Source organism: Anguilla rostrata, chromosome 9 (genome assembly GCF_018555375.3).
Source record: "Anguilla rostrata isolate EN2019 chromosome 9, ASM1855537v3, whole genome shotgun sequence".
Lineage (NCBI taxonomy): Eukaryota > Metazoa > Chordata > Actinopteri > Anguilliformes > Anguillidae > Anguilla > Anguilla rostrata.
Genome location: NC_057941.1, coordinates 220,686 through 233,785, shown reverse-complemented (window position 1 = coordinate 233,785; position 13,100 = coordinate 220,686). Strand labels below are relative to the sequence as shown.

At 49.1% G+C, this 13,100-nt stretch overlaps 1 protein-coding gene across 1 annotated transcript in view; it reads right to left on the bottom strand.

The window, feature by feature from the left end:
• Positions 1–7,446: 7,446 nt before the first annotated feature.
• ammecr1 (AMMECR nuclear protein 1) overlaps positions 7,447–13,100 on the bottom strand; it is a 32,909-nt gene continuing 27,255 nt past the window's right edge. Inside the window, exons 3-6 of the mRNA XM_064349594.1 lie at positions 12,871–12,985; positions 11,049–11,139; positions 9,849–9,945; positions 7,447–7,860 (exon numbers count right to left, since the gene is read on the bottom strand). Coding sequence (XP_064205664.1) covers positions 7,746–7,860; positions 9,849–9,945; positions 11,049–11,139; positions 12,871–12,985 — 418 coding nt within the window. The 3' untranslated portion in view covers positions 7,447–7,745. The remainder of the gene's footprint in view (positions 7,861–9,848; positions 9,946–11,048; positions 11,140–12,870; positions 12,986–13,100) is intronic.

Below are 13,100 nucleotides of genomic sequence, written 5' to 3'. Positions count from 1 at the left end.
GCTTCACTCAACACTTAACAGCTTCACTTAACACAGCTTCACTCAACAAACAGGTTCACTCAACAGTGGGGAGCAGGGTGGGAGACCAGGGTGGGGGACTAGGGTGGGAGACCATGGTGGGGAAGGCAGGGTGGGGGACCGGGGTGGGGAAGGCAGGGAGGGGGACCCAGCTGTAGATAAAACGCATCTCCTCCTGACCTCTTGCGTCATGAGCGATTTAGCTGGTCGGGTTTTGATGGCGTGAGCAAGTACTGATCGGGCCACAAACTTCCAGTGAGAATCTGCAGCGTAACACTGGGCCAATCAGAGAATAATTCCCACAGAACGACACAAACAAAATGAGATCTGACACACAAACTATCTTTTAACTGGATTTTTAAATTTTTTTATTGGATAAATGATTTTAAAAGGTAATAACAATAGTGTTTAAAACTACAATATCTCCATAGCCAGAGCTCACATACCCACTGATAACCATCTATATAGATCCCCCCCTCCCCCCCACACACTTTTTTGTTTTTCATTTTTCTTTTTTCCTTTTTTTTGGGAGCCATACTATCATGTTAAATGCCCATTTCAAGTTTCGTCACACTAACAGCAATTGAATGTGGAAGGAAAGAGGATCTAGTTCTAAAGGGGAGGGTGTTTTTCCCAGGTCTCGTATTTTTCCATCAACATTTTCAAGTTAATAAGCGAAAATAAAGATCAGAAATAAAAGTTTGGGAGTGGGTGGGGGCCACGCCAGGCGGCCGGGCCCACCCCATCACTGAGCTCCAGTTGGCCAGTGACACATTCCAACTCATCCTTTCAATTTTACAACATAGAAAACCACTAAAATAATTTAGAAACTAGATCCAAAATTTTTTTTTTTTGAAAAGAATCATTTCTGATGTACAAAACAGTCATTTCATTTTTTTCTATTTTTTTTTTAAAGAGTATTTTCTTACAAAAGTTTCAAACACAAGTTTATTGTAGTTCTTATTCATTTCATTTATTATTATTATTATTTTTATTTTATTTTTTTATTTGTATAACTATCAGTGCGATTGTTTACCAGTGCAGCTACTGGGCCCAGAGTAAAGAAAAGAGGCTATTTTCATCATTTTAAACAATAATAAAAATAAGGATAAACGCTTCTTTTTATATAAAGAATCACTGCTGGTCTTTAAGAAACCCATAAATCTAAGAGGCACGCTATGGGCTTTTCCTTTTACAAAATGATAATAATAATAACAATGAAAACAAACAACAACAACAAAAAGGTGTGCAACCAGTTCTTTAGCCATGTGGGGCTCCCCAAGGCTCCTTCCCATGGCAACAATGAGATTCGCTGAACAAATGTTACTCAAAAAACAAATAAAAAAGGTTAGAAATCGTACAAAAATTCTTAAAAAAAAAAAAAAAAAAAAAAAAGAATTAAATGGACAAGAAAAACTGTTGCAGGGAGAATTTTTGGAAGGACAGGAAGGCAGGGCTGGAGAGAGCAGCATTTAAACATGGCTGGAGGCATCTTTGGTTCGGTGGAACACACACAGGTCATGTGAGCCTACACACTCCAGACACAACGAGCAGAAGGAGAACACAAGAGCGAGAGCGCCGTGCTGTGAGGGGTAAGAGCGGCAGGCTCTGTGGGGCAAGAGCGCTATGCTCTGTGGGGCAAGAGCGGCGGGCTCTGTGGGGCAAGAGCGGCATGCTCTGAGGGGTAAGAGCGGCATGCTCTGAGGGGTAAGAGCGGCGGGCTCTGAGGGGCAAGAGCGGCGTGCTCTGTGGGGCAAGAGCGGCGTGCTCTGTGGGGCAAGAGCGGCGTGCTCTGTGGGGCAAGAGCGGCGTGCTCTGTGGGGCAAGAGCGGCGTGCTCTGAGGGGTAAGAGCGCTGTGCTCTGAGGGGTAACGGCTGAGAGACGCTTTCAGGGGCAGTTACAGGCGGATGGGGCAGTTACGGGGGGATGGGGCAGTCACGGGCGGATGGGGCAGTCACGGGCGGATGGGGCAGTCACGGGCGGATGGGGCAGTCACGGGCGGATGGGGCAGTTACGGGCAGATGGGGCAGTTACGGGCAGATGGGGCAGTTACGGGCAGATGGGGCAGTTACGGGCGGATGGGGCAGTTACGGGCGGATGGGGCAGTTACGGGCGAATGGGGAACGCTGAGGGAAGCACGGTTACAGCTCTACGTCGTTTCACAATTTACAGGAAAGAGAAGCCAGCAAATGCATCAAATCATTTGATAACATATTGTCAAGCAATGACTGAAGAGAATACAGAAATCTGTCCAATTTGTTGATACAGGAAAAAAATGAAAATGATGTTGTAACATAAATGCTTCCTAATACCCAGCTGGCCACTCCAGCGCGAGAGAATGAAAAAACCAGAAGCCATGCAAGTACAGCGATGTTCCCAAAGTGCGTTCAGAGGTGGATTCCCAGCACAATCCTTCAAGTATTACGTCACTGGTGCTGAGATGCAGAGTGGAGCTGGCTCTGCTGCAGGAACCCACAAACCAAACCCAGCCGGCAGTGAGGTGGGGCCCCACAGAGCTGTATCTGCAGCAGTGATGTGGGGCCCCACAGAGCTGTATCTGCAGCAGTGAGGTGGGGCCCCACAGAGCTGTATCTGCAGCAGTGAGGTGGGGCCCCACAGAGCTGTATCTGCAGCAGTGATGTGGGGCCCCACAGAGCTGTATCTGCAGCAGTGAGGTGGGGCCCCACAGAGCTGTATCTGCAGCAGTGAGGTGGGGCCCCACAGAGCTGTATCTGCAGCAGTGATGTGGGGCCCCACAGTGCTGTATCTGCAGCAGTGATGTGGGGCCCCACAGAGCTGTATCTGCAGTGTGTGTTTCTCTCATATGACCTCACACACACAGGTTCCTCTCCTCCCATTTTTGGTTTGTTGATTCCTACATCAATACTGTTTTGGGTCCTTCAACGGACTTCCCCATATTCCTTGCATGGCATCCAGCCTGTTGCTCCCCTTTCTGATGGAGAGGAGGTCCAGACGAGGTTTAACAGTGGAATGGCCTTAGGCCCTTAACAAGCTGAGCAACAGACACCACCTTAGCAGTACAACATGGCATTCACCTTCAGTGGTTCAGTGTGCAGGACAAGGACAACAATACACAGAGGAACAGGAGTACGGAAAAATAAATAAATAAAAATACTGTGTGCCAAGGGCCCCAGCTAACATGCAACAGTCTGGCAACCTTAATGTACCGTTCTGCTGAGGTGGTCACACAGCTGCAGACACTGAGAATGCTGCATGTTAGCTGAGCTGAAGCACATTCAGTCCTGAAAGGGGGGGCTGGGGGGGGCTGATTTTAGCCGCAGCATTTGTTTCTGTCCAAAGAAAGACCAGCCAGCAGCTGGGGGAGCTGCAGGAGAAACAGGCTTCAGCGTGAACGCCGGATTACTGCGGTTGCTTCTGCTGCAGGAGGGGGACTTGCACAGGGAGCGGCCCATAGGGGGCGCCGCAGAGCCACAGGGATATGTGAGTATTAAAGCGAAATGAAAGCCAGGTCCAGAGAGAACTGCGGCAGGGCAGGGCGGGGCGGGGCGGGGCGGGGCGGGGCGGGGCGGACCGTGGAGAGAGAAAGGGCGGGGGAGGGGGGCGATGGTACGGGGGCAGCTCTGCTGGTTAGTGTGACCACGCCCAGTCCAGGAATTAATGCACTCTTTTCATGCCCATCTCCTGCACAGCAACCAGACAAAAAGCCACGCCCGTTCCCCTCCCCAACGAGCAGGGCCACGCCCGTTCCCCTCCCCAACGAGCAGGGCCACGCCCTTTCCCCTCCCCCACGAGCTGGGCCTCGCCCGTTCCCCTCCCCCACGAGCTGGGCCTCGCCCGTTCCCCTCCCCCACGAGCTGGGCCACGCCCGTTCCCCTCCCCCACGAGCGGGGCCACGCCCTTTCCCCTCCCCCAGGAGCGGGGCCACGCCCTTTCCCTCCCCCAGGAGCGGGCCACGCCCTTTCCCCTCCCCACGAGCAGGGCCACGCCCCTTCCCCTCCCCACGAGCGGGGCCACGCCATTTCCCCTCCCCCACGAGCAGGACCACGCCCGTTCCCTCCCCACGTGCAGGGCCACGCCCTTTCCCTCCCCCATGAGCGGGCCACGCCCTTTCCCCTCCCCCACGAGCAGAGCCACGCCCTTTCCCCTCCCCCATGAGCGGGCCACGCCCTTTTCCCACCCTGCGCTGTTGGCCTTGTCCTTTCAAATGGGCAGGATTTGATTTGACCGTCACACTGGTAAGAAACACCTGTAGAACAGATCTGCATATATCAATATAATAACTCTGATATGATAATGAGTCCGCATGAGCAGTCATGTGATGTGGACCGCCCCAACACCAGGTCCGATAGCACCATTTTATTTCTCTTTTTTATATTTCAATAACCTCTAGCATTAGAAGGAGCATGCTAAGGACAAACAATAGGTCTACATTTATACATACATGCAATAAATGTATTGCATATATGTATTAAACATGTACGCAAAAGACTCTACAGCCTTGATTTTGCAGCAGAAAATACTCAGTTTGTGCTGTACTTTAAAAAGGACCAGGAAACTAATGCCAGGCTTCTCTGGTGAGTGATCTGTGTGTGTGTTTTAAAAAAGCAGTCCTTAACTACCACATACCTTTTAACCAATGGAATAAAACTTACAGTCATGGGGGACCTATTAGAAATCCTCCAATACACTCAGCAGCAGTGGAGATGATACTGTCTGAGGAGCTCATTTCAGGCTTGTGGTCGTAATGAACAAAACTTTATCAGCGGGTGGATCGTCAGCCATCTCCACTAAAAGCTGAACACTGAAACTAAAGACGTGCAAATCTCTACTCCTCCAGTTCTCTGTAAAACTGTTATTCACTGTGGTTATTATTCAGAACAATTCCACGTGGAGCTTGTCCCTTGCAAACTGCTCATGAAAAATCGCTTGTTGCAAATAATTGTTTGTTGTTGAAATGTCTGATAGGATCACCTGTGAAAACAGGAAGTCAGATGAGCAAGAGGTTGGTGAGGTCACATCCCGCCAAATATTTAACTGAGGTCATTACGTGAGGCCCAACTATCCAGAACCTCACTGCAGAGACTCAACCCGGAGAAGCCTGCCACATCAGTGTGCTGGTCCATGATCATCAAATTATTTAAGGCAACAAAACTGAAAAAGGGTTTATTTAGGAGCTCTAGAGATGCTGTGGATGGAATACCAAAAGCCCTTATTTATAAAGAAGGAAAAAAAGACCTAATCTGCAGATCTGGGTGTTTAAGCCATCTTTAACAAATTACAATTATTCCAAGGACTTGCACCATGGAAAACAAAATTATGAAAAGGTCTACGTCATCTTATTTTACATAAGGTTTTATTTATTTTTTACAAAGTAGCGTCTAATACCTACTACTCAACATAGACTGGATTTAACATTACACTAGGATGAGTGGAGTCAGCATTGCCCACAGTCAGTTCATATGAAGGATTCTCTGAATTACCCAGGGTCAGTTCATATGAAGGATTCTCTGAATTACCCAGGGTCAGTTCATATGAAGGATTCTCTGAATTACCCAGGGTCAGTTCATATGAAGGATTCTCTGAATTACCCAGGGTCAGTTCATATGAAGGATTCTCTGAAAGCAAGTCGTTTTGTCCTTGGATATTAATTTTGAATAACTGCAGATGGCTTATGCACCCGTCCGAAGCGTTCGAGCGCCTGGTCTGTCCCTGATCTGCCTCCGACTCGTTCACCACTGAGAAATACCACCTGACCACACCACTGAGAAATACCACCTGACCACACCACTGAGAAATACCACCTGACCACACCCAAGAAGCCGCTCCATCTCTCCTTTCGGCAGAAAGCGATTATTAAACCCTAACAGACCACAATCAAGCTTCAGCATGACAACCACAAAAGTAGCAACAAGTGAAATTTAAAAAATGGTGACAATACGCATTTCCTACCTTCAATACAACGGCTCCAAAATATACTGCCTGACATAAGGCATTCATTACTGCTCTGTGATCACGGGCAGGCTTCATCCAGTCATAAAGCTGTCACAGAGCTGTCATAAAGCAGTCATAAGCGGTATGAACGCTCATGAACACTGATGTCCAGGCTGAGGATGGTCTGGAGCAGATAGTCTGCGATGCTGTAAAACCCTTCAGCTAAATCGGCTCTGCTACGCTACGCTCACCTAGCTCACCCTAACCACAGCACCGAAGCCTGGAGGCATTTTAAACTGCCCCCCCTCCACCCCCACCCCCCCGCCGCTGAGGGGAGCCGAGACCGCACGGCGGGATCCCCAGAAACCACTGAAGTGAGCAGTGTTCCCCATTTACACAACACGACCCCCCCTTCCAATCTACCGCTGTCACAACTAAGGTGTGCATTAAAAGAGAAATATGGCTTTTTAGAGGATCTTCCTGTTCAGACACTCAGAGCTTCACTTCTCTCAATAACAGCACAAAGCACTGCGATATAAACCCCTGCTTCTGCCCCCTGACTGAGTGGCACTGCCAGCCTGTCTGCTGCTGCCCTGACTGAGTGGCACTGCCAACCTGCTTGCTGCTGCCCTGACTGACTGGCACTGCCAACCTTCTTGCTGCTGCCCTGACTGAGTAGCACTGCCAGCCTGTCTGCTGCTGCCCTGACTGAGTGGCACTGCCAGCCTGCTTGCTGCTGCCCTGAGTGACGGGCACTGCCAGCTGTGACTAGTTCCAGCCTGATTCTTGAAACCCAAGGTAAGTCACACATCACTGACTGAAAACATTCAGCGATACAACCAAAAAGAACATTTAAAAAATCATTGAAATTCCAAGAAAATGGCTTCCTCCATCACCTAACCCTAACCCTCCATCACTCTTCAGACTACAATAAGAAAAGAAAGAATCTGACTGTTAACCATGCCTACGTGATTCGTTTCTGTTTCCAGATGTTATCAGAAGGCCACAAATGCCAAAAGTGAACTCTATAACTTTTAATGGCATCATGATTCATATTTTGGCATTATCCAAATTCCTAATTTATCCAGCGGTTTCAAACATTGTCCAATATACTACAAGTTGGCTTCTAATTGCACGATAATGAAAATAAAACTTGCCTACCATCTACCTGGGCTAACTGCATTCTATCATACAGCTCTACAATCCTACATTCGTGGTTATACATGAACCTACATCAAGCTTCACCTAGCTAACATACAATGGGGTTACAAAAGCACACCAACCTTCACAACAATCCAACTTCGTAAAGAAACACACAGAGAACCTGAAGCCTCAAGCCCTGCGGTCACCAACTTGATACACACTTTTAATCTGGCTGATAAGAAATGATATAAAAAGGAAAAACAAACACCTACCCGCCCTAAATGAATGCACGTATAAGTTCAGCACACAAACTAAAAGAGATCACCCCTAACCCTTCCTTCCATCCACAGACACAGTAAACCTGATCAGGATTGTTGGAAAAAAAATCTACTTTTTATTCTTTTAAAAATAAGGAAGAAATGGGATTATTAATGCTGCAAAAATGAAATTAATAGGAGGGTAAAAGGAAAAGATTTAAATTTTTTTCTCGTCATAATCAAATGATGCTGTGGCCACCCGCTGCCATGCTACTGTCCAGAACAGATGGCATGGCAACGGAAACTATCATCATAAAATGGTACAGTAGTAGAGATAGCTAGACCAGGAAGGGGCGGGCTCTCCTGGGAACAGGTCCGCAGAGAGGTGCAGTGACTGGTCATGCGGCTCGCTGTCAGGAATAATGGTTGTAGGGGGGGAGCGGGTGTCCGATGCCGTTCTGGTAGTGATGATGCTGCCGGTGGCCGATGTACTCAGCGTAGCTCATCGTCATCTTTTCACTACGATACCTGGGGAGAGAGGCGGAGTCAGCACGGGAAACGCCCCCCACAGTCAACTCAACACAGGAGCCTACTGACCTCTGAAAAACACAACACAAACATCACTTCTTCATTTTAGATCTCGTCTCATCAGGAATAATGGAATAGGCAGAAATAATCCCTGTTAGTCTTTTTTCCAAATGGTTGTGTACATTAGCTTTAGTAACAAGCAAACAGAAAGGGACCCAAGAGCACCGGAGAACTATATCCGAATAAGCAGATGAGCAGCCTCTAATTACACACCCTCACTGCTCCTGAATGAGTAGCCTCTAATTACACACCATCACTGCTCCTGAATGAGCAGTCTCTAATTACACACCATCACTGCTCCTGAATGAGCAGTCTCTAATTACACACCATCACTGCTCTTGAATGAGCAGTCTCTAATTACACACATCTGCCTGATGAGCAACTCTAATTACACATCATGCTCCTGAATGAGCAGCCTCTAATTACACACCATCACTGCTCCTGAATGAGCAGCCTCTAATTACACACCATCACTGCTCCTGAAGAGCAGCCTCTAATTACACACCATCACTGCTCCTGAATGAGCAGTCTAATTACACACCATCACTGCTCCTGAATGAGCAGTCTCTAATTACACACCCTCACTGCTCCTGAATGAGCAGTCTCTAATTACACACCATCACTGCTCCTGAATGAGCAGTCTCTAATTACACACCCTCACTGATCCTGAATGAGCAGTCTCTAATTACACACCATCACTGCTCCTGAATGAGCAGCCTCTAATTACACACCATCACTGCTCCTGAATGAGCAGCCTCTAATTACACACCATCACTGCTCCTGAATGAGCAGCCTCTAATTACACACCATCACTGCTCCTGAATGAGCAGCCTCTAATTACACACCATCACTGATCCTGAATGAGCAGTCTCTAATTACACACCATCACTGCTCCTGAATGAGTAGCCTCTAATTACACACCATCACTGCTCCTGAATGAGCAGCCTCTAATTACACACCATCACTGCTCCTGAATGAGCAGCCTCTAATTACACACCATCACTGCTCCTGAATGAGCAGTCTCTAATTACACACCATCACTGCTCCTGAATGAGCAGCCTCTAATTACACACCATCACTGCTCCTGAATGAGCAGCCTCTAATTACACACCATCACTGCTCCAGAATGAGCAGTCTCTAATTACACACCATCACTGCTCCTGAATGAGCATTCTCTAATTACACACCATCAAGCCCGTGGGGTCAGGGATGTAGGGTCAGGGGTGAGGGGTCAGGCCTGTGCGGTCAGGTCTGTGTGGCAGGCCCGTAGGGTCAGGGGTGAGGGGTCAGGCCCGTGGGGTCAGGGGTGAGGGGTCAGGCCGGGGAGACCCCTGTGATGAAGTCACCCTGAATCAACCCTGCAGAACCCAGAATCAGCCTGGTAGGACCCTGAACCAGCCAGGATCAACAGGCCCTTGTGAAAGGGTTAATAAAACAACTCAATTCAATCTTAAATCAATAATTATGCTGAAAGTCCCTCTCCCAATACATCACTACCCGGTTACACAACAGTAAACAGAACTAATCTCGAACTACAAGATGCCAGTAGAATAAATCCTGCATTTTTGTGACCTATGATCAGCATACTTACCATAGCAGCAATTCAGCAATAGTCAGAGACAGTAAATGATTGAAAATGGAGCTGATTAATTCAGTTACAAACACAAGCACAGAAGCTTGCAGATGTGGAAAAGTGAGGCCAAGTTTAAAGGACTCCGGCCCTCTACCGTAAGGGAAGCACAGTGGGCCACATAATCAGCTGCTAAACGACACAATCGCTGCAACATCTGAGAGCTCCCAGAAGCACAGCAAGGCAGAGAGCACCTGAGAGAGCCTGGCAGCTCTTACCTGGCAGCTTTCTTACCTTGTAGCTTTCTTACCTGGTAGCTTTCTTACCTGACAGCTTTCTTACATGGCAGCTTTCTTACCTGGTCAATTTAATGGTCTTCCTGAAGTCGTTTGTGATGGGAGCTTTGTAACCTCCCTTTCGTAGTAAGGAATCTATGGTCTGAATATGGTCCCATCCTACAAGGGGGGGGGGGGTGAGAGACAGAGACAGGGAGAGAGAGTGAGAGAGCGACAGGCAGAGAGAGACAGGGAGAGAGAGTGAGAGAGCGACAGGCAGAGAGGGAGAAAGAGAGAGAGACAGAGAGAGAGAGAGAGAGAGAGAGAGAGAGAGAGAGAGAGAGAGAGAAAGAGCATGAGAACTACACACCGCTCGTTCACCTTCCATTCTAAACCACATCTCTATTTCTAAATTCCATGCAGTGGTGTTCATGAGTAGTGGGCTAAGAACGGGGTGGGTTGTTACAGAGAGCACAGCCCCACCGGGCTGTTATACAGAGTGCACAGCACCACTGGGCTGTTATACAGAGTGCACAGTCCCACTGGGCTGTTAGACAGAGTGCACAGCACCACTGGGCTGTTATACAGAGAGCACAGTCCCACTGGGCTGTTAGACAGAGTGCACAGCCCCACGAGGCTGTTATACAGACAGCACAACCCCACTGGGCTGTTAGACAGAGTGCACAGTCCCACTGGGCTGTTATACAGAGAGCACAGCACCACTGGGCTGTTATACAGAGTGCACAGCACCACTGGGCTGTTACAGAGAGCACAGTCCCACTGGGCTGTTAGACAGAGTGCACAGCCCCACGAGGCTGTTATACAGAGAGCACAGCACCACTGGGCTGTTATACAGAGTGCACAGCACCACTGGGCTGTTACAGAGAGCACAGTCCCACTGGGCTGTTATACAGAGTGCACAGCCCCACTGGGCTGTTATACAGAGTGCACAGCCCCACGAGGCTGTTATACAGAGTGCACAGTCCCACTGGGCTGTTATACAGAGTGCACAGCCCCACTGGGCTGTTATACAGAGTGCACAGCACCACTGGGCTGTTATACAGAGTGCACAGTCCCACTGGGCTGTTATACAGAGTGCACAGCCCCACTGGGCTGTTATACAGAGAGCACAGTCCCACTGGGCTGTTATACAGAGTGCACAGCCCCACAGATGTCCGATAAGATCAGGGATCACGGTCAGTTACTGTGATGCAGTCACCATGATGTTCCGGGACCTTCTTGGTGGTTACAGTGGGGTGGGGGGGGGGGATATACCCACTCACCTTGCTCCTTCGCAACCTCTGGCAGGTAGGTGGCGGTGCGCTTTGATCCTTTTTCATTGAAAAATTCTATCCTAATGCCATGTACACCCACCTGCAAGAGACGCGGGAGAGGTTGAGAGAGAGAGCGAGAGAGAGAGAGAGAGAAAGAGAGAGAGACAGAGAGAGAGAGAGAGCGAGAGAGAGCGAGAGAGACAGAGAGAGAGAAAGAGTGAGAGAGAGAGAGCAAGAGAGAGTGAGACACAAAGAGAGAAAGAGAAAAGGTGAGAGAAAGACACAGAGAGAAAGAGAAAGAGTAGACGACAGTATTGTAAACTGGCAGGATGAAAGGCATTAATAATAGCCATCTCTAGCACTGAAGTGGCTTTTATTTAAGGTGGGGTATACTGTAAAAATTTGGCATCTCCGTTCACACCCGCATTTGGATTGTCTGAATCTGTTAAGTATGTACAAGCCTGCTCATGCACGCCCCCTGCTGCTGGCCCATGAGAGTGAAGACAACTCGCAGTCCTCCTCCCAAACACAGTGCCAGTCAGCTGCTTCTTTTCACACTGCAGCCACAAGCTGCACACACACAGAGGCAGAGGAGACCCAATCATACGCGTGTGCAGAGCCGCACACACACAGAGCGGGGCAGAGGAGACCCAATCATACGCGTGTGCAGAGCCACACACACACACAGGCAGAGGAGACCCAATCATACACGTGTGCAGAGCCACATACACACACAGCGGGGCAGAGGAGACCCAATCATACGCGTGTGCAGAGCCACACACACACACAGAGGCAGAGGAGACCCAATCATACGCGTGTGTAGAGCCACACACACACACAGCGGGGCAGAGGAGACCCAATCATACGTGTGTGCAGAGCCACACACACACACAGCGGGGCGGAGGAAACCCAATCATACGCGTGTGCAGAACCACAGACACACACACAACGGGGCGGAGGAAACCCAATCATACGCGTGTGAAGAGCCACACACACACAAAGCGGGGCAGAGGAGACCCAATCATACGCGTGTGCAGAGAGCCGCAGCCGCCCAGAAGATCAATCTGTGAACACCACTATCCCCAATAATCGTGCATGATGAAATCTGGCAACTGCCACAGGATCAGAGTTTTATCTGAAAACAGGGAATGACAAGGGGGGGGGGCGGGGGCGGGGCTTGTGTGTCCCTTACAGAGGGGAGGTAGCACAGAATGATACTGTTATACCTGCACCACATTATTAGAGAAATGGAATTTGAACCTACAACCACAAGAAAAACCCGGTGATGGAAGCTGGGGGATTAAAGCAGGTATTTAACTGCTCTGCTGCTTGAAAAAGTGGAATTCTGACGTGTTTAAATTGAATCTTGGGCCCAATCTGTCACATTATTATGCTACGGACATTCCTGTCAGAATCACTGCATTCCTCAGAGCACTCAGTTCAGTTCCATGCAGTTAATCTGAGGCGGAACACACTTCATTCTGATGGAGAAATAGGCTCTTCTTGGCTCCTCCCACCCTGCTCTCTGCCTGCTGCTGATTGGATGTGGAGGACTAAGGGGAGCCCTTGGGGCTCTGAGGGCAGGTCGGGGTTAGGTGATGTAAGGGTTAGACGCGTGCCCTGCAGGTTGGGGTTAGATGATGTTTAGGGTTAGGGTAGGGTAGGGTAGGGTTAGGGTTAGGGTAGGGGTACATGGTGTAAGTGTTAGATGATGGTAAGGGTAAGGTTAAGGTAGTGTTAAATGATGGTTAGGTTTAGGGTAGGGTTAGATGATGGTTAGGGTAAGGTTAGGGTAGGGTTAGATGATGTCACCTCCAGTGGATTTGCTCACCTCCCAGTCCAGGTAATCGCCCACGTCCTCGAAGTTGGTGAGCAGAGACACGGAGCAGAAGAGGCGTGGCAGCTCGTCCCTGGTCATGGGGGGGAAGCGGCTGTCTTTAAGGGCACTGGGGACAGAGAGAGAGAGAGACGGCACACTTAGACCCCCCATCGGCCCCTGTGAAGGGGAACCACGGCAACGTTTTCATAGCAGAATCAGCACCTTTACAGCACAGCCCAGGA